Source organism: Molothrus aeneus, chromosome 5, assembly GCF_037042795.1.
Source record: "Molothrus aeneus isolate 106 chromosome 5, BPBGC_Maene_1.0, whole genome shotgun sequence".
In the NCBI taxonomy this organism is placed as follows: Eukaryota; Metazoa; Chordata; class Aves; order Passeriformes; family Icteridae; genus Molothrus; species Molothrus aeneus.
The window spans coordinates 40,645,886-40,667,415 of NC_089650.1; the positions used below are offsets into that span (position 1 = coordinate 40,645,886).

The window sequence follows — 21,530 nt, forward strand, 5'->3', positions numbered from 1 at the left end:
AAGCATTTCTTTAGTGGATATAAGAAGGCAGAAATGCCACACCATGGGGGTGTCAAAACTACAAGGGCAGTTTGTGGGCTATGTCCCTAAACAGTCTGTGGGGTACCCCAAGCTCCTGATCATGCCACTTGAGAAAGTAATTACTAGAGTCCTTGTTCCTGGCATTTGTGAGTGTTTGTTCTGGGGAGATCAGGTTGGATTCAGTTTATGGGGGGCACTTGAGTGCATAGAGGTCTGGATGTACCTGGCTGTATCCTGATGTACGTTTTGATTGTAGTCCTAGAGTTCACCCAGGTTTGGGAGCTGGGCAGTGCTCCTGGCCCTGTAGTGTAGGCACACCCTTTGGGAATGGCCCCAGTGGGAGTCTTACAGGGTTAGTGTTTACCCTGTATCTTGTAGTCTTTTAAACTTCAGTTGAAACTGCAACACCTTCCCCCAGACTCTTGGAGAGCTCCTTGCTACAGCCTTGGAGAATCCAACTCAGGTTCGTGTAGGTTGGAAAACTACAGCTGCTTTTTTTGCTGTTCTCTCTAAAACAACTGGGAATCTTTGAGAAGGGAACAGAAAAATTTATAGGTAAAGTAGTTCAAAATGTTTTATGAGCTGATCTTATAGCAGTTTAAATAGCAAAACAACCAGCCTTTCTACTGAAGAATTTAATGCATGTCACATCTAGCAAGGCTTTGGTCTAATAAAGGTTGTTTTACTTCTTTATATCTTCATTTTTCATTAGAGGAATGCAACTCCTGAATTTGAATGCACTGTGCTCCCCTTAAAATCCTGCTGTACTGTCAGCCTCGTGAAGATTTTGCTATTGAATTGGCTTTGAATGCTGCCCGGTTGACTGGGTGCAGCCTAGTTTATATTTGTTATCTAAATAAAAGAACCATATCAAGTAAACAGTTGCCCTTTGAAGGCTGTGTGAAATCCCTAGTTGCAAAAATATTAACCAAAAATTTGAATATGGGAACGTGACAGGATGTGAATATATGCTGCTGACACTCATCCCTCCTAGTGTAGGAAATTGAAACAAAATTGAGCCAATTATATTTTTCAGCCTCATTTTAGCCTTCAGCCCTCCTTCTTCTCACAAGCCACTAGAATTTAATTTCGATAGTTCAGCAGAGCTGCAGTCAGATGCAGAATTGATTTATAGATGCTGCTATTAGAAGCTGATTATGTGCACATAAAGCAAACTGTGAGCTCAATTAGTTAGAATGCCTCCTTCAAAGACTATTCTGCCAGAATTAGTTTTATAATTCAGTTCATACTGTATGTGTACTTTCAGATGCTCTTCAAAAATTTGAGAGCACACTCTTTACTCGGAAAAGGTACTCATTCCATTTAATAACTGTTTTCTTTTATTGTGGTCTGGAAATGAATGATGGTAGTCAATGGCTTGTGGTTTAGTATGATTTAGTATCTTGCTGGTGCTGTGTATGGAAATTTTCCTGCTTACTGCCCATAACTTGTTGGTGGCTACTTCCAGCACCTTTTTTTTTTTTTTTTGGTTTTGTTTTGTTTTGTTTTTTTGTTTGTTGTGAGGAGGCATGGCTTGATCAGTTAAGACTGGATCAGTTGCCTGTAATAGTTCCTCATAAGTTTTTTATGAATGCAGTTGTCACCACAGGGAAGATGAGAGCATGACTGCAGAGGCTAAAACTGCTTCTTTGTCCACTACCTGTTTGGACTGGTGGAAGTCCTTTGGACTTGTGGAGCAAGTCCTGGTGAAAGTTACTTGCTGTCTTTGGTAAAGTGCAGTAATGATTATCTCATGAGCATGACTGAAATGACACTGCCTGCTCTTGACACCTCCAGGAGACGCTGGTGTGATGTTGGTATTTGCTGCAGAGCTCTGATAGCAGACTGTCTCTGAGGGGGAAATGTATCCTAATAGCGGGGGCTTTTGGGAGCATAGGCAGCCGCTAAGCTTGTCTTCTGAAGAGCTGAGTTCCTGCAGGTCTTATGGTCAGTGGTTTTCCTCACTGGGCTTTCAGGCTGCTTTGCAATGTTAACTCTTAAAGGATCTAGCCTGAGCAAGGAGTGAGACATGCTTTGAGTTTGGATTTTTTGTTTCTTTAATTGTCACTTTCATGTTTCTGTAAGTTAAAGATGGAGTGATGACGCTATGGATTTGTGAATTGCTGTGGTCAAACCAAACACACGCAATATTCTAGGAAAATAAACCCAAAATATACATATTGTGGTTAGAGACAAATTTCTTGTTCAAACTAATAATTCTCTCCTTATTTTTGCACTCTTAAGTTGAAAAAAAATATGCCTCTTTGTGTATTAGAAATGTTTGCAGTATGAGGTTTTCATGTAACTATTGAGAAACTGCAAATTATTGACTGAGATATACCAGTTTGATTTTTCCAAGCTATTATGGAAGAAGCCCAGTTCCAGTGAAGTATTTTTGTTGGGTCTTAAACTGATTACTAGGAGACAAATATCAAGAAGAAGCCTGAAGCAATATTTATTGAGCACAGCTGGTGATCTATCAAGCACCTACTGCTAGTGTTCAAAGGCAGTTGGAAGGAGGGATTTGCACTCTTGTGTTAGTGTGAAAAGAATGGATCTGACAGATCAAGGACCTTTCAGTCATCTTGCTTTTAAGAACTCCACCTGGTGCCTGCCCTGAGCAAAGAATGTTGTGCTTCATAAGAGTAGTAATAATTCAAAAGGCTGTGTAGCTTTTTTGAGCAGCAAGTACAATCTGACCTATTTGCAATACCAAAACTGAATGGCCATGTGTTTTGGCAATATAAGACTCCAAGCATTTAGCGTGATGGTAACCTTAGTATTTAGGCTGCCAGCATGATGCAATCAGGTCTTACTGCTGTTGTCTGTATACGAGAAGGTTGTCTGAGGTCACAATGGATGATTATAGGGTACCCAGATAAGGTTTTATAGAATAAAGGATGGAAAATTCTCATCCGCTGTAGTGATCAGGTAATGATTCAGGGTGACATGAAGATACCTCATAAATTATTCCTGCCTTGTGGGTGTTGTGGCAGCTCTGTTTCCCCTGCCTCTCACACAGCAATGAGGACTGAGGTGGTTCTGGAGACATCCATGTGATGGTGAGGGTTTGTTTCTTTGCTAGAGCACAGGCCAGCTGTAATGCAGTGTTCGCATCCCAATAGCTCCAGTTAGAATAAAAGGGCCTGTGGGATCGGGGATAGTTATAAATCTATGGACTGGCCTTCTTTAAGGGTAGGGGTGTTAAGCATATATTTTTTCATCAGTTGCTTATGAGACTATCATAGGAATTTGGTAGAAATTAACTTCTTCCTTTTTTTCTTTCTTTTGGGTTCCCCTTTGTGTAAAACAAATGAAATTCGACTGGGTGTGACACTGTTCAGGAGCTTGGTTAGGACTTCACAGTTGCACAGGTTGTTGCGTTTCCTGAACAGATATTTAAATATTCCTGATCCATAAACCACAATAAACTGTTTCTGTTAATGGAGACCAGCATCTTCATAGGTCCAGCTTAAAGAGTAAAACTGTTTTAAGAATAGTGTAAGCTGGAAGTGGTGTACTTGAGAGCCCAGCTCCAGTGCTGCTGAAAGAAAATCACCAGTTCTGTTGCTGTCCACTCTTGACAGCTGTTCCTGAGTTAGTGTCCCAAGTAGACCAGAGTGGTCAAATTGCTGTGACAAGAAGCTTGTGGACTGATTTAGTTCTTACACAGTTGATTACACATGCTAATGAATTGATTTTGTGCATTAAAAATGTATATTAATTTTTTTTCTGGTATAATGTATTCTGGAGATTGGGAATTATTTTTCTAGCATTTGACATCTTATTTGTAAATTATCTCTCTAGAGGTTTTAAGCTTGGGCCTTTTTTATTTTCTATGCATGTTATGTGCAAATTCAGCAGAAATATTGCATCAGTCTAGGCTTTGTGTGGGTTTTTAAAAGTTTTTGTTAGAGTAGTGGCACATGTATACAATAAATGTTCATGACATCCTGTGCAAGAAGCAGCAGGAAAATACTACCCAAATGGAGTATAGAGCAATTAATTAGTGATAAAATATTTTGAAATTTGGTGAATTTTTAAACTATTACTTAAAGCTGAGTAAATTGTTTGTTGTTTTTTAAATTAGTTTATTTATTTATGTATTTATGCTATTAGGCATAACATCTATTAGAAGTCATTAAAAAGTTGATCAGGTCACATGTCAGGGTTTAGGCTCATGCCTGGTGTTGTCACTGTGCTTCACTGCTAGTGAGCTCAAACTTTGGATGGGATATTAAAGGTACCATCTGGCCACCCCTGAAGAAAGTAAGGGTTATGACCCTGGATCAAAACAAAATACCACCCCTCCCCAGAACAGAACAGGTGTCCTAGAAAATGTGTTCTCTTTCCTTTAAATGGCTTCCACTGTATGCAAAACTAATGTTTTAAATACTTTGATCCCTGCTTTTGCCTGTTCAATTGTGCTTCTCAGAAACAGCCTGTTATTTTGTAAGCTATTTGAATGAGAATGTAAAGTAAAGTAAGATTTTATACTGAGTGTTTTTTCCTCTCATGTTTATTTTAGGTACTTCAAGAAATGTGAAGGCATCTCCAGAAACAGCTGAAATCTTTTTTCAGAAGTTAAGAAATAAATGTGAATTCACAATCCTGGTGACCTTAAAACAAGCCCATTTGAATTCAGGGGTTATTCTCTCTATTCACCATTTAGATCACAGGTAAGTACTGATACCTGTCTGCTGGCTAATGCAACTATATGAATTCATGCATAAAAAATTGAACATAAATTAGAACAAAATTTTTGTGTAGCAGATAACTTGTAACTATTTATAGTGCTTGGATAGGTACATTGTGCAAATTTGTCAAAAGTCACAGGGGAAGGTCGGGAGGGGTTTTTCTTTACATGTCTCTTACCACCAAGGGCATGGAAAGCTAGTTCTCCATTGTTGTTCATAACCACAAAAAGCTGATTCTCAGCTGGTGTAAAACTGTCACTATGTATGTCACTATACCTACACTGACTGACAAAGCCTGGCCCTGTAAGTCCACCTCTTCATTGTTTTTGACAATGCAAGCAGTCCTTAAAAAAGAAAAAAAATCCTCCAGTTATGGGTTTCCATCTTCCCATGAATGGCAAAGCACTTTACTCAAAATGTTGTCAACCTTAAAAAACTAAAGTGAATGACACATAGGATTTAAGGATTATCCTTTCAATAGAATCAAGACTGCTAGAGAAATAAGATACTTTTTATATATATGCTTGAGTAATAGCTATTAAAGATAACTGCCCTATCATTCTCTGACAGAATAAAAAGGAGTTTTCAAATGCGCACTTTCTAAACAGTCATTAGCACAAGAAACAGGTGAGCTCTGCTTTTAGGTTCCTAGTTATTTTTATTTTCTTGTGTACAATCCCATAATTCTTTCTTGACAGTGTCACTACAAAATAACAACAACAAAAAAGACATGTTCAAGCACAGCAAAATGTGTGTTTCTTTTACATAAGGGTACAAGTTTTCATTAGGAAGCATGGTGACAATTATTTTGTGCTGGAAGATGCTCCAGTCAATTTCTGCAGAAGAGGCCTCATCTTCTGCAATTTAGCTGTTTGTAAAAAAACAAACAAAAAGACCAACCAAAACACAAACCACAAAACAAACAAGAAGAAGGACAACACTCCCAAGGATCATTATGCCAAGTTTATAACAGGATTTTCATACTTGTAAAGGAGTAGTTAAATGTCTCATGGATGGCATTAGATGTGCCCTTAGGCTTTTAATAAACACATTCAGGTCTCTTCTGTGCTAGGGTTGTATGGAGAGTTGTGTGTGTGCCAGAGTAGTGTTTGTTCAGTTTCACTGTGCTGAAATGAGGGCTGACCTAGGTGTGGGTAGTACTGCAACCAGACAAGCACCTTGTGTAGTTTCTTTTATGGTTTTAATGTTCTTTTATGATGAATGACAATAAAGACAAGAGAAGGTAGTTGTTAAAAGGAAGCATTTGGATGGCCTATATTCAATAGCTGCTTCTTCAGTGCTGGATCTCCACCTCTGACCTTGCCCACCTCTGACCAGGGACTTGGCTATAACAGCTCTTTTAGTTCTTAACTTTTTGTGAAGTCTCTGTCACAGCAGTTATTGTAGTTAGTGGGAAAAGTAGTAATGCCAGACCTGACTGGCACTAGCTTTGCACTAGCCTCAGCCTTTTATCACACGGATGTGAAAACAAGTTACACTAGCATTGAACTGCTGCCTTGCAGTTCAGTTTACAGAGGTCAGTACTAGCTCTGACATTTCTGCAGTGAGGAGCTGAATGAGGGTGAGGAAGGCTGAAGGTGGCAGTAACTGAATGATGTAATTAGTTATCACACAAGTACCTTTTCATGTGCTTTATTTTGCAGAGCTTGCATGGCAGCTGTTGGTTCTAGGGTAAAACCATTTCTACGGTACAAGAAAATAAAAATGTCTAAGAAGTGGGAAAAGGTGCATTTATTAATACTTTGTCTTTTTGAAAATAAGTCAGAGTAAAAACTCATCCTCTCTTTGCATGGATCTAGGGATGTTGGTGCAATTATGTGAATTTACATTGAGGGCATTTCCTGAATTGTAGGGGTTTTTTAAATGTGTAATTTTGTTTATAAACTTAAAATCGTTTATGTGATTCAGAGTTGACTGAGTTGAGTGATTCAGTCTGTGTTGTCTAGTTTTATGAAGTTTTTATTTTTGTTCCTTTTTGCTGGCTCCCTTTTGAGAATCATCAAAGATGAATACTTCCACTGAGACATGGTCATGCAGCTATTTAAGGCTTTGTGTCTTAAGAAGTTAACAGGGCTGGTCTCACAGTTTCCCTTCTAATGTCATGTGTTGACTGCTGTCCTTGGGCTTTCAGAGAGATACAGAAGTTCTCCATGTAAATCTCAGGCTTGGGCATTTGCTGAGGCTGGGCTGTTGCTGTCATCACAAAAATATGCTCCTGAAATGTTCTGCTGAAAATATAGTAACCTTTTCATACTCACTTAAATGCTTTGTTCTTTTCCTAATTAAGTATCAAAGCTGACTTCCCCTCTTACAATGATAATGCATTTCTATAGTATTTAATGTATTAAAATATTTTAAAATTAGTCTTAAAGTGAAAGAATCTGAAACAATACCTGTAACTGTCCTTTCCTAACTTGCCCATACATTTCCACAGACATTGGATTTTCCCCACTGATTAGAGCAGCCAAGGAGTTCAGGCAGTGGTAGTTTTGGGCACAGTGTGGAGGTGATAATTTCAGAAAAAATTCTTGTGGTGTCAGGGAATTCAAATTACACATCAGTAATAGTTCAGATGAATTTCAAGCAGCTGAACACATCTTTTATATATGGCAGATTTATATGACATATGCCTGAAAGATAGAAGTTATAAATGTCTTCTTGGCTTCAGGGCTTTACCTTGACCAGAGAGAGTGCCCTGCCTAAAATGTGTTGTACTTCATGGTAGCAAGGTAAATATTTTCAATTGTGTTAATGAAGGGATACCTAAAATCTGAGTAGAATCACTGTTAAACACTGATTGCTCTGTATTTCATCTTTCAGTTAAGGCTGTATTATCCTCCTCAGTTCTGAATTTGTCTCACCTTCTTCTTGATGGAAGAACCAGCAGAGAGATTGTTTTACTCTGTGGTGGAGTTGTAATATATGTTTGGTCTTGCTATTCCGTCATATATTTTCATTTAATCATCAACAGTGGAGCTGATGATAATAAAGCTTTTTCCTCCTTTTGTGGTTAGATGGTTTTATGTAACTAATCTTGCATTCATATCTCTTGAGATACTTCATATTAAGCCCTTAAAGGATGAAGCTGCTGGGTTGTAGTTTAAAGATTCTTTCCTTTGGTTTCTGCTTTTTATATCCTGCAACAGAGATCTGAAATCAATAGTATGTTATGGACAGGCATTTCCTACACTTAATTTGTATCTCTACTAATTTATTCAATTTCTGCCTTCCTTAGCATTTGTTTTCACAGCAGTTGGTGTCTTGTGATTATCTGCAGTCAAATGGGCTGTACTGTACAACCGTTTCAAACCTCTTTCAGTATGTGGGAGGAACTTATCTGTGACATTTTCTCTCGTACTGATTTATGCTACAAGGAGATAAGTTGCCAGAGGTGAATTCCCGATGCATGAATTTTGTTCTCTCATTTGACCATTGTATTAAAATAGAGGTGGAACTGTACGTTCCCTGCTTTTGATGTATGAGTGTCAGTATTTCTGGACTGCAGTGTGAAGTGTCCTCTCTGACACCACAAAATCTGCTGCAAAACTCTTACACTGAGAAAAGCTTTCAGTATTTACCGCTTAAGCCAATATTCGCTACTTAAGCCAATAACTGCAGAGCAGATGTTAGGTAATATGGGATTAATTTTCAAACATTAAAGCTGTATATGGCTGTTCCCTGTGCCAAAAGAGGCAGTAGCTTATTTCTGCTTTTAGAACACTCCATGATGTTCTTTGTTGGAAGAGAGAAGGTAGTGTTCTGTATTTTGTTTATTTGGTATTAAATCTTAGTTTCTGTTTCTTGCTGGTCTGATAATAATTATGAACACACTGGAATTTATTTGTAACAGCTTTTGAATTCCTGTAGTGATTTTAAACTTCTCTGGTGTCAGTCTTCTATTCTTTTGATGCAGTTTGCACGTTTCATCAAAGGTGTCAAAAAAAGGTATTTTCATTCATTCATTCATTCATTCATTCATTCATTCATTCATTCATTCATTCATTCACTGCTTTTCCAGTGCGTGAGAAGATTCTGTGGGACAAAGGATTCTCTCTATAGACACTGACAGCTTGACCAGGCTCTTTATCCCAAAAGAAAAAAGTTCCTTGTTTGCGTTGGTTTGGGAGATTTAACTTCTATCCTTGAGCATGGTGTTAGATGGAAATATTTGTAAAGCAGCAATTTTGTGTTACACTCTGTTTAATGCCTTCGTGGTGTTAGGGATGATGTGTTTCTTTGAGTGTTGGCTACAAAGATTATCATAAAATTGGTTGATGCCATGTCACTCTTGCTTGGATATGGGGTTTTTTGCTTCAGTTTAGCTTATACTCTTGACCAAAGAAAAAGAAAAATAATTGGCAGTAGGATGTAAGTTTCTGTAGTTCATGCACCTAACTGTTCCATAACTTTTTGTTAAATCAAGTGAGGCCAGCCTGTCCAGTGTAAATCATTGCAGTGCCAGCTAATCCAGGGTGAATAGCCTGAGAACATCTTACAGAATGCTTATATGCATTTGGAACCTTTTGAATTGAGATTAGTGACAGGCCTTCTTGAATAAGAGACAGAAGATTTGTTTCTTCCTGTGATGTTGAAAACTGTCACTGAAATAGCTGAAATGTGAGTTTTGACAGATTTTGTTTTTCTTCCTATGTTGTTTATAAGGCTTTCTATGAGCAAACAAATAACGGAGAAATCTGTATTCTTTTGGGGTCGGAAGTAGAAACAGTTATGTTGAAACTGCCTTTTTCTTTTACTAATACATCTACTAGAAAGTTCTTTATTGTATTTACAGTCCTCTTGCTCTCCTTGGAGAAAATTTGTCAAGAAAAGGGAATGAGAGTCATGGTTTATGCCATTTGTTTTTACAGTGATTGAGTTGAGAAAGTTCTTCCCTTGTTGATTTTTAGTAGAAGAGGAAGCTTCAGGCAGGCAAGAGTCATATTCCTGGGAATGTGAATATATATTAGTGAGAACAAAATGGAATATATATTATATATTGATAAATGAAACTAGTGAGAGAAATGGGAGGAATGAGAGCAATTGCTCAAAGACATGAAATAGTGTTTCAGAATTATTTCTTAAATTTGGGAATTTGATTTCATATGCATGGCCCAAATAGGAACGGCAAGGGCAATGTGCTGTAATATTGGGGTTGAATTTTTCCAAGACCAAGCCCACACCTTTTGCAAGAACAGCTTTCCTTGGAGTGCTTTGAAAAGCTTGGTGAGACCTCAGTTCTTGCTTCTGGCTCCTTCTGAGCTCCCATAAGGGTTGTGGAAAGGCCAGCTGGGAGCCTTGCCTTGTCATCAGCAGTAGCATTGGATGGGCTGGAGGATCTTGCTTTTGTGATGGCCATGGGCTCTTGGATCATAGCACTAAACCCAGCAGAAGCTATGAACACTGCAGTGGGGGTAAGGCAAGATTTTGCCTCCCTGATTTGGTTGACCTCAAAATGTGGGAGGTAAGCAAAGAGGTCTCTCAGGTGAGAGGCAGGGTCTTGACTTCAAAGGCTTCCAGACCACAGCAGTCCCAATGAAATCAGATGAGGGGCTGCAAGGAGTTGATAAGAGCAATATCTTACTGACACACATTTTTTTCCCTGCCTGCTTTATTAGTTTGAATCAGGCACAGACACTGAGTGGCGCAGTTTTGGAAAGGATTTGAACAGCCTCACGTGTTTGTTTCCTAACTTCCACTTCCACATCAGGGTACTGCAATCTCACTTCTAGCTGCTACCTTGTGCTTCTTTCTGTGTGGAGAGAAGCTGTGCAGCAGTAGCTTGTGCAGGTGCATGTGTGTGGATGATGCCTCTCTGCCCTGCTGTTATCTCTTGCCTGGCCGTTCTCTCCCATGAACATCCCAACAGGGAGGGTGTTCCTCCATGCACGTCCCAGTGCTGGCTCCATCACCTGAGCACATCATGCATGCACCTTCCTCCTCCACAGCTGTTCTCCGTATCTGTCCAGTACAAGGAGCAGTGCTGTGCTGGAACAAAGCTGAAGTGCATGAGTGTTTTTGTGGTGGAAGAAAATAAACAAGAGAGATGTAAATGCCAGAATGATCAGTTGGTGTCTGACTGGGGTGCTTCAGAGGCATTTTCCTCACAAGGTTAATTTCTGCTCTGCCTGGTTTGGAGCGGGAACTTGTATTTTTTTTTTTCCACCTTAGACAAGTGCCCTGAGGATTGACATTCTCCTTTTTTTTCTCTCCAGTTGATGCAGTGTTGATGCAGATTTGTTGGCAGTGCCTGCCAAGGGCTTGCTAGTAGACCAAACAGTGCCCAGGCTGGAGCAATGGCTTGCTGCTGTCCATTTTGCATAATTGTTAGCATCTTGTTGGCAAGCTTTTGTCTCCTGCAGTTAGTACCCTTGCACATGATGTCAGGGCAGTCTGTGAAGCAGCATTGGCCCAGGCCTGTTTCCACCAGTCAGTGTGGAAAAGCCCACCAGTTTCAGGGAAAAAGTGTGAGAGATCATCAAGATGGATATGAGTTGAAGTGGAGCACCAGTTTTATAATAGAAATTTGAGAGAATGGTTTTGCTGTTCTGCTGTTTATATAATCTGTGTCGATATGGATCTTCTAATTTTTGAGCTCTCGTCACTTGGGATTTCTGCTTTCATATAGGTAATAATCATGGCATTAAAGATATTTGAGAAAGTCTTCCAGAGAATCTTATATTTGCTCTCTCTCTTTCTCCCATTTTAGCAAGGATGACATCCTAGGCCCCACAAGTTTTGCTGTGAGAATGTTTATTTCTGTCAAAAGATTTGATTTTAATGAATGGATCAATGTTTTTGAACAAAAATGCCCTAAATCAGAAAATGACAGTCCACCTTTAAAACTACATTCAGCAAAAGGAAGGGTGAGAAATGGAATTGGTGGCGTTCCTGCCCATTGTGCACTTGCACTAAGGGCTACAACTAATCCAGAAAAGCAAAGAAAAATTTTTAACTAATAATTCTCTGATAAAAATGCTAGTCTTCTCTTGTCTAGGTAGAGCTCTAGATGGAAAAGGATAAAACCAGTAAGATCAAGCAGTAATGTGAGTGAGAGGTGGGAACTAGATTCTTACAGGTAAAATGAAGCCACCAATTGACTTTTCATATAGCCATAGAATCATTTCGGTTGAAAAAATTATAATCTGTCTGGGGATATTTTGGTGCCATGTTGTTCTAGGGGATGCACTAAGCAATAAAAACTTGTACTTAGTGTTTCATAACACTTAGTGTTACTTCCAAATTAAGTGTTCTGAAAGACAGAAGAATAAAACTCATGCTCCTGACCACCCAGTCATGATACCACAGAAAATAACAAATAATGCATTACTGAATATGGTAGTGCTGCATGAGTTGCTTTTATATCTTCATAATCTACTCCTAGCAGGATTGCTTGCTGCTATTGTGCAATGAGGCCTACTTTGTAGGATCTCCTTTTTCTTTTTTAATGTTTTATGTTAATAAACAACAAAAAAAGGCACAACTTTGACAGCAAAAATTTTCAGATAAAGATTTTTTTTATAAGTAATGGAGATAAGGATTTTAAATTTTTTTTCTTAAGTACATATTGCTCTTTAATTTTATTTATTTGCCTTTTTTTCAGTATAGGCCAAAGAGCCATGAAGAAATATTTTAGCATTATACCTATAAATGTGAGTAGGAAAAGTTAAGAAACCCCACCACCCTGTTATAAATTCATAAGCAGCAGACATGATATTTTGCCTTTAGCTTCTGAAGTACTTGTCTACATGGTGTAAATGCAAGTTGAAATTATTAGTTGTGTGGAGTAAGTGTGTGCATTTGTTGTATGAGAAAGGATGCCAAATGAACAAGTGAGCCATCCAAGACCTGGCGTTGCCAACACTGCCTGTTAGCTGGAATGGCCATAGCTCCCTTTTCTCAAAGACTGCTGCTGTGGGCACTGAGACCAGCTGGTGTTTCACCCCCTAAATCTCTAACTTTTTGCTGTACATCCTGACTTTTACTTCAGAGTCTCCCTTGTGCTCCTCTGTCACCTCGCAAAGAGTGGGTTGTGCCTAGGCTGGAGTGACCACATGCCCTGTGGATGGTCTTTAGAGCTCCACAGCTGAGCAGATCTGCTGAGTCCCAGCTCTTACCTAGAAGTTACAATAGATCAGTGCTGAGCAGCAGAGCAAGCATCACTGTTTTCTGTCTCAGATTCCTCCAGGGCATTCAAAACAAATTTCTTCCTCTTACAAAGACAGTCAGTACATTAGGGATCACTGGCTGGCTGGTTTCCAGGCAGAGCAGCTGATCTGATGCTGTGGCCTTGGCTGTTGCCTTTGCAGTGATTGTGCACACACAGAGTGATCTACAGAGATGTAGCAACCTTTTTTTCCAGGTTGGCATTTTCTTCTCTGCATGTTGAACATAGCAAAACATAAGCACATATAATCTCCCTGTGAAGTTAAATCCAAGTTTAACCCAAGGTGGGTGTGGTTGTTTGGGGGGACTTAAAATCAGGTAGGCTGGTAGTGATTAAACAACCACAGAGATTACAGATTTTAGAAAGAGAGGTGCAGGTTCTGCTGTTGTGTTGGGTTTCTCATTGTGGTTTATTTTCACTCCCAATAGTCATTTGCCTTCTGCAGCATAGAAGACCTTGGAGCTGTTGGGAGAAGCAACAGTGATGTTTAAAATGGGATATCTTTGGCTGCTGCTCTCACTGCAATGACTGGGCTGGGCTAGGCTGATGTGGACAAGGAGCTGGTGATTCAGCTGATGAGGTTCCCCTGAAGCTTTTCAGTAATGAGATTCTTGGCCAGGAGAAGACTGCAGTACAATGCAGTTACTCTTTCTTTTGGGAGCAAGTCCTTCAGGAGTTGAGAGCACCCTCCTTTTTCTCTCAAATGATGAGTAATCTGGACTGTACCGAGAAGTATAGAGTGGTTTTGTCACCAGACATGAATTTCTAAAATCCAGGTCTGTTTGTTAATGCTTATCATATTTTCTGAAAGATTCTTCCAAACCTTTGGAAACCATGTACCCAAGTGTTAGAGCCTCATGGATGGAACAAGAAGCCTCACTGTGGGCAGACTTTGCATTTTCACTCATATATGTTTGTCACTGCTGAGTCTTGTTCTATCTCCTGAAACTCATGAGGCTGAGACAGAACTGGGTAAGTCCAGGCAGTTAAACAAATGTAGAAAAGGGGAATAGCAAGCACAGCATTTTGTAAAAAATTTGAGTAGAAATGATTCACTTTCATGTCTGTATTTCAGCATCATGGCATTTGTTCAAGCTGAAAGCAGTATTGCTTTGACTGTCATTTTACTTGCTTTTCTAATTGTGTTTTGCTGCTGCCTCTACAGATTATTAATAAACCATAAATGATTCTCCTAATAATTCTCCTAATGGCTGTTATTTTCTTTTTCATTTTGATGCATGTTTTCTCATTTCAAAGGTAGTTATATTTGTTAGTTTACCAAATGGAAGAACAAAAGATATTGTCTATGAATATCAAAACAGTGTGTTAATCACCATTAAAACAAAACCACAAGTGTCCACAGTTTCTGTGCAGCTTTGTGTAGGAAAATTTTCTTGCTTATTACAGCATCATTGATTGTCAGCATCCTCTCTCAGCAGTTCTTAATTCATGAAATTTATACAGCAATGTCTTCTTTCTATTAAAAAATCCATGGTTCATCTGCAGAGATTTCATTATCTTACATGCATAAGGGCAACACAAATGTTTGTTTTAGACTTTCTGTGGTGACTGTATGTCTAGTAGTGTAGTTTCTTCCCTGCCTGCATCTTTGTGTGCTGCCATCAGTTCTGCTATTGACTTGGAATGAAGGAGAGCTCTTAGTGCTACCAGCAGGTAATGAATGCTTCAACATATCCATGCCTTTTGTTTTCCATTTATTTTCTGCAGCTGGGTGGAGACACTTAAAAGTTGCTGGAGGAGTCAAATTCTCTAATGTTCCCCTTCTCTTTTGGGTTGAGAGTAACCTTATTTTTATCCTCGAAGCTTGAGTTATGAAGGAGGTTATTAAGTTGACTGATGTCCTGCCACTGTTGTGCAATTTTTCCAGCCAGGCCTTCAATTAGTTTCCACTTCTTGCCAATGCAAAAATTATTTTTGGGTGATGAGGAGGTAAATTGATTATAAAATTTATATCTGACTCTAGTTAACTGCTTTCTTAATACTGGGGAGGAAGAAGAAATTGTCCTTTGCTGGTTTTGCAAAAAACTAGTTGTTTTTGTGCTGTTGCTAGGTATGTTCCACTGTGGAACACCCTGAAGGAAGCAAGAATGTGCAGTAAGCCCAGCCTTCTCCTAGAGATGATGATTGTACAGGATAGTTTTGATTTGGTCTCATTTTTACTCTTCAAAACCACAATCATTGTCTTTTTCTATTCCTTAATATAGATAGTCTGTTAAAGTAAATGGCAACACCCATGACATGCACTCAGCTTACAAGCCACTGCCATGTCTGATTGCAGATGTAGCCACAAAAATAGACAAAAAGGAATTGTCCATTCTCCCAGTTGTTGTGTATCTTACCCCATCCGTTATTCTCCTTGCTCTTTAACTTTAGGTTGCAAATGATTGTTAGAGAATCTCTATTTCCGTTTCTCTTTCCTGTGTAAAAATAATTTTCTTGGGGAATTTTAAAATGAGAAACCTAGTACTTTAAAAAGACAAACAGTTAGTCAGGCTTTTTCCCAGAAGATGTCCGACATGTGAGACAGCCTGTCTAAGAACTGAGTTTGGTTGTGGAGTGCTTTTTAAATTGAACAGCTGGAATTTCACCATCAAAGCTTGTATTTGCAATCTGCTAGATGCATGTAGCACAGCTGCACTGCTGGCTTTTTGCTAAATATATATCCATATTTACATATATATGTGTATACATATATAGATGTGTATATATGTATGTGTACACCCACCCTGCAAATACACATAATTTAACAAAGCAAATAAATAAAATAAATTGTTCCGAGGAGTTAGCATTTCTTGATTTTATATATTTTTGGAGAAATTTTATTACAGAAAATGAAAGAAGATGTAACAGTTCATATAAAAGCCAACAAAGCAGTGTTCAGTCTCAGTCTTTACTTCCCTTGGTAATTACTAATGATGTGGCTACTGCAGAACTTGGAGTTGTCTTTTGTGCATTCAGACCTTCAGAGTATTCCTATTGTGCTTTCATTGTATCAGGCAATTATTTATAATAGTGTAATTCAGATCATGTTATGGAAAATGGTTTTGTTAGAGGAAAACATATTTGGCTTGGAATTTTGTGTAGTTACATGAAAGTTTGAACCTGCTATTATTTGTAGCTGAGAAGTGAGATGCAGTGGAAATCTGAAAAGGGTCTACTTTTGCCTTTGTATCTGCATGTTTTTCTGCCTTTTTTTAAATAGTTCTTGCATGATGATGAGAAGATGTCTTATGTAAAATGTTGCTGTGCTGAAAAGAATGGTTCATGACATGATGATGCATTTATGGTACAGGTACCTGGAGCTGGAAAGCAGCGGTCATCGAAATGAAATCAGGTTGCATTATCGTTCAGGCAGTCATCGCTCCCACACAGAAGTGTTCCCATACATTTTGGCAGATGATAAATGGCACAGACTTTCCTTAGCAATCAGTGCCTCTCACTTGATTTTACATGTGGATTGCAATAAGTAAGTAAAGAGTGCTGTTTTATAAGAAGTTGTCACATTTGGAATATTTGAGTTCTGAGTAAATTAAATGATAACAACCTGGGATTGTATTTTCCTGTTCCTTTTCAGAATTTATGAAAGAGTTGTGGAGAAGCCTTTCATGGACTTACCTTTGGGTACAACCTTTTGGCTGGGACAGAGGAATACCGCACATGGTTATTTTAAGGTATGCATTCCCTGAAAGATAGAGTGAAATAAATTATTAAAGGGATTGAATCATCTTTCATATGATGAGAGGCTGAGAGATTTGGAATTGTTCAGCCTGGAGAAGAGAAGGCTCAGGAGGATCTCATCAGTGTGGATAAATGTGAGGGAAATGAAGATAAGGAATCCAGACTTATCTCACTAGGGCCCACTGACAGGCCAAGAAGCAATGGGCAAAACCTGAAACACCTCCACATCAGAAAACAATTCTACTGTGAGACTTGTCAAAGAAGGACGACTATGGAGATAGTCAGAAGCTGTTTGGACACAGTCCTAGGCAATCTGCTATAGCTGATCCTGCTTGAGCAGGGAAGTTGGAGCAGATGACCTCAGGAGGTCATCTGTTTGTGCTCAATCAGTTTGTGCTTCTGTAATCATAACACAGCTCTTGGATTGCTTTGAAATTGCTCTTTGGCCTTTGCTATTGGAGAGCAGCATACTGGCTACTAATTATATCTTAACTAAGCATGTAAAATCTGCCAGCAAGCATGGGATCTATTCTTCTGGGTGAAATCATCCCTTTCCAGACATCGTAGTTGAATTTCATGCTGAAATCTCCCTGAGTTCTTAACAACATGCAGCTCTGCAGCTGTGTAACAGACATGTAGTTGCTCAGCATTTTGCAAGCTTTGTGGAAGGATCCCCATCAGAATTTGTTGTGGTCTAACCCCAGCTAGCACCACCTAGCCACTTGCTCACTTCCCTCCCTGGTGGGATGGGGAAGGGAATTGGAAGGGTAAAAGCTAAAAAATTTGTGGTTTGATACAGCGTTTAATAGGTAAAGCAAAGCAAAACAAGGAATTCATTCACCACTTTCCATAGGCAAGCAGGTGTTCAGCCATCCCCAGGAAAGCAGGGCTCTGTAATGGTTACTTGGGAAGGCAAATGCCACCACTCCAAACGTTCCCTGCTTCCTTCTTGTCCCAGCTTTAAATGCTGTGCCTGATGCCCTATGGTCTCAGATATGACCCCTTCTTTGGTCAGCTGGGGCAGCTGTCCTGGCTGTGTCTCTCCCAAATCCTTGTGCATCCCCAGCCTCCTCACTGGTGGGGTGGTAGGAGAAGCAGAAAAGGCCTTGCTGTTGTGTAATTTCTGTAGCATCCTAGTGTTATCAGTGATGTTTCCAGCACAAATCCAAAACACAACTTCATGCCAGCTACTTTTCTGTGAAGAAAATTACCTCTACTCCAGCCAAAACCAGCACAAACTCATTAAGGGTTTGCATTAATATATTTTTCTTGACTCTAGTTTCTTTAGTCTTCAAATATATTTAAGAGTTATAGCTTGTAAAAAATTTGCATTTTATTTAAAAGAGTATTTCTAAGTAACTGAAACTGCAGCTGTTTTCAAATTACTTTTTAAAGGTCATTTGCAAGCTTTTCTGCAGTGACTAACTAAAAATAACAATGAATTCAAACCCACCAAACTCTTGCCACATAATTATATCTTGACATTTAATCTTATGTCTCTAAAAATTATTCAGTACGCCTGTACATCTATTTTTATTTCTACTTATTCTTCTATCACTGAATTGGGTCCAGACACGAAGCTGTTTATTCATAAGTATTTTTTTTAAATCAGGTAATTTTTCTTTGTGGGCTTTAATGTTTTACATGGTGAATGAAAAAACATAATTTTGACAGGTAAAAAGAATGTATCCTTTTGTTTTCTCTCCACTAACACATAGGGCATAATGCAAGATGTGCAATTACTTGTCATGCCTCAAGGATTTATTTCTCAGTGCCCAGATCTTAATCGCAGTAAGTCTATTAATTCTTGTATCATAAAATGAAAGGTGTGCTTTTTACCTTCTTTCTGTCCTACAAGCTTTCTTAAAACCTTGGATTTAAGTGTATTGTTTGTCAACTTTGGCATGATTGAACCTATTGTGAGTTAATTTATTAACATGTATTGTATTATTCCAGCATGCCCAACTTGTAATGACTTCCATGGACTTGTGCAGAAAATTATGGAACTGCAAGACATTTTAGCAAAAACATCAGCTAAGGTAATGTTTACTAGGACTCTATTCATAGAAGAAATTGGGATTGCCAGTCTTTATTTGCTGTATTTTTAGATTATTCATGCTTGTATGGCTGTGTGCAGAACATCCCTGCATGGTATGTTTGCGTCTTTATATATCTCTGCCTAATTTATACATACAGATTCTCAGTTCAGAGAGTTTTCTTGTGTTTTAATATTTTTATAGAATCATGAATTTTAATAGTAAAGAGCATCCAAATCCCTGAGCAAGGAAAGGGCTCATAGATATCCAAACTCTACCTATAAGGCTAATAAATCAATCAAACCTAGAATGAAATAGGTAACTGTGTTTATTACAGCAAAACTTACCAAGACTTTTCAAGACCTGAGCTGCCAAAGGCGCGTTCAGACAAAATATATGCAAGACAAGGAACTAAGAATCAGGAACCAAACCAGGACTTTCTTCTTTCTTTCCTGTAGAATATTACACCAAAAACATTCATGTGTTCAGGTGAAAATAGACTGCTGTGATTTTAAATGTCAGTTCTTTAGATATCTGCTGGAATGCTGTTACCTAGCTGCTTTGATACACTAACGTTAGAAATGCCTTGGCTGAAGAACAGAAAAAAATTACTAATGTCGGTTCTGAGCTTATTTGGCCCCTCTGTCTGCGAGTACTTTATGTGGAGCAAGATTCCTGATCAGTGTGCCCATACAAAGATGAGAAATGAGGAGCTGTACCCATCTTGACCTGCTCATTTTGTTTTATGATGTCCCTGATGTCAGGGTGATAAGAAAGATGAAATGCATTGTGTCTCACTTCTCAATTTCCGTCTCTGAATGGCTGGTGGTTTAATCATGTTTTATTTAACAATACAACATGATTAAATTGTTTTATTGTCTCTGATTGTGTTTTCCTAAATGTATTCTCTCATCTGTGTACTGGGGACAGTTTGAATTGTGTTTTTACTAATATGGAGGCCACTTAAAAATTCAAAACCATTTTTGTGAACTGTAAATACAGTTGTCTCAAGCTGAGCAGAGGATGAACAAGTTGGATCAGTGCTACTGTGAGAGAACCTGCACAATGAAGGGCACAACCTACAGAGAGTTTGAATCCTGGACGGATGGCTGTAAGAACTGCACTTGCATGGTATGGCTATGGTTTGAGTGGAGAGTCAGGAATTCCAGTGTTTCCTCTGAATAGGTTTATTGAGAACTTCCAGATGTATGCTAGGTACTAACAAAAAAGAAGTTAAAAATCTGTTCCAAATCTAAGGAATAGTATTAATAAATTCGCAGGTGCTAGGGAATATACTTAGATTTCATGTTATTCCATTGCACTGAGTTGCAAACAGTTTCTCTGGAATTTTAAGTCCTTGCTTTTTGTCTCTAAAAACACAGCCTTTTTCTTACCAAATGATTTAATAGATCCCTTGTGCCCGATTTCCTTTGGTTGCCTTTGGTTACCTCTCAATAAGTAATAAAAAGTAAAATGTCAGGGTCATATGCAAGCTTTGTTATATTACCAATGAAAAAGATTTGGTGGATGGAAGATTCCCCAGTATCACAACTCCATATGTGATTGCAAGTATCCTTCCAGATACTAAGCTAGGGTGTCTGTATTGCTGTCCATTCATATAAAACTCTTTAATTCCATTTGAACTCATTAAGTCCTTAATCCAAAGGCCATTAGAAGCCAGTGAAAAGGTGGTTGTTGTGTGTACTGCACCTTAGATTGATTTACTGCTATCTATAATTGGCTAAATGGGTCTCTTTAAGCTTAATATTTTTTTTACCTTTATATTTCTGGATGGGTTTTCATTTTTTCATTTTGCTTTTAGTATTTTATAGCATCAAATCTGGCTGATAAATGTTTAAAATTCTTTGAATTTAGAGTTAAATTCATTGCATATTTTTGTCTTGGATTTTTCTCACAGCTATAATATTGTTACCTTTTAGACATACATTCTCTCTAACAAAAAATCAGACACAGAGTATTGTTCTGTGCAGTTGTCTTTTCACAGTAATCTGTCAGATTTTTCCTGATTGGCAGAATGTTTTGCCTCCAAATAGGTTTGCCTCTGAAAAAAAAAATTAATCATTATCATCTCAGTGAGCACATCATTCATGTTAAAAGATTGTATGTGACATTCTGAAGGTATGGTTTCTCTTCTTGCAGTTATTAAAAGACCCACATTAAACTATCTTTTTTTGGAGGTTGTTAGAAAGTTCATTGTGTTTAAAAATAGATTTTCAAGTTCCTGTGTTTGAGAACATCTCTGCTACTGCTAAATAAAACCCCCAGTTAAGCACCTTTTGTTCTCCTAGAACGGCACTGTGCAGTGCGAGGCTCTGGTTTGCCCCCTCGCTGACTGTCCTCTGAACTCTGCTCTGGCCTACGTGGATGGCAAGTGCTGCAAGGAATGTCAGTGTAAGTTTCACTGTTGTGCCTCTTGCTAATGAATGCTTTGAAATATTAAATAATATGAACCTTTCTGTAAGTATGTCAGTGAAAGAACTGGTCATTAAATAGTTGGGTTGTGGAGTCAGGGAACTTAGACTTCAAACTTTCAAGTGTTCTGGGGAACTGATAACAGAAGGTCTTAATATTTCATGTGGGATATTTTGTTTCAGTTTAGTTGTGTTGTTTTTATTTAGAACACATATTTATTTTCAAAATTTAAAAAGAAAAAAATATTTGCTTACAAAGCTTTCTGCAGACTTCCATTATCTATGCTTTAGACCAAGCTGCTACAAATTCAGGAACAATTGCCTGATGTTTGACCAGGGTCTCCAGCACCTTTATCACATGAAGAGAGTACTACCAACCTTATGTTATTGAGCTTAGAAATGGAGGTTCAGATTTTTTGATTCTTCTTCCTTAGTTAAGAGAAAAGAAGAAACCAGCAAA

General features: G+C 38.4%; 1 protein-coding gene across 2 annotated transcripts in view; it reads left to right on the plus strand.

Moving 5' to 3' along the window:
• Nucleotides 1-21,530, plus strand: part of NELL2 (neural EGFL like 2) — a 134,412-nt gene that overhangs the window by 14,128 nt on the left and 98,754 nt on the right. For both annotated transcript variants that reach the window (XM_066550363.1, XM_066550364.1), the window contains exons 3-9: nucleotides 4,550-4,700; nucleotides 16,217-16,390; nucleotides 16,499-16,595; nucleotides 18,321-18,393; nucleotides 18,559-18,641; nucleotides 19,641-19,769; nucleotides 20,948-21,050. In XM_066550363.1, coding sequence (XP_066406460.1) covers nucleotides 4,550-4,700; nucleotides 16,217-16,390; nucleotides 16,499-16,595; nucleotides 18,321-18,393; nucleotides 18,559-18,641; nucleotides 19,641-19,769; nucleotides 20,948-21,050 — 810 coding nt within the window. The remainder of the gene's footprint in view (nucleotides 1-4,549; nucleotides 4,701-16,216; nucleotides 16,391-16,498; nucleotides 16,596-18,320; nucleotides 18,394-18,558; nucleotides 18,642-19,640; nucleotides 19,770-20,947; nucleotides 21,051-21,530) is intronic.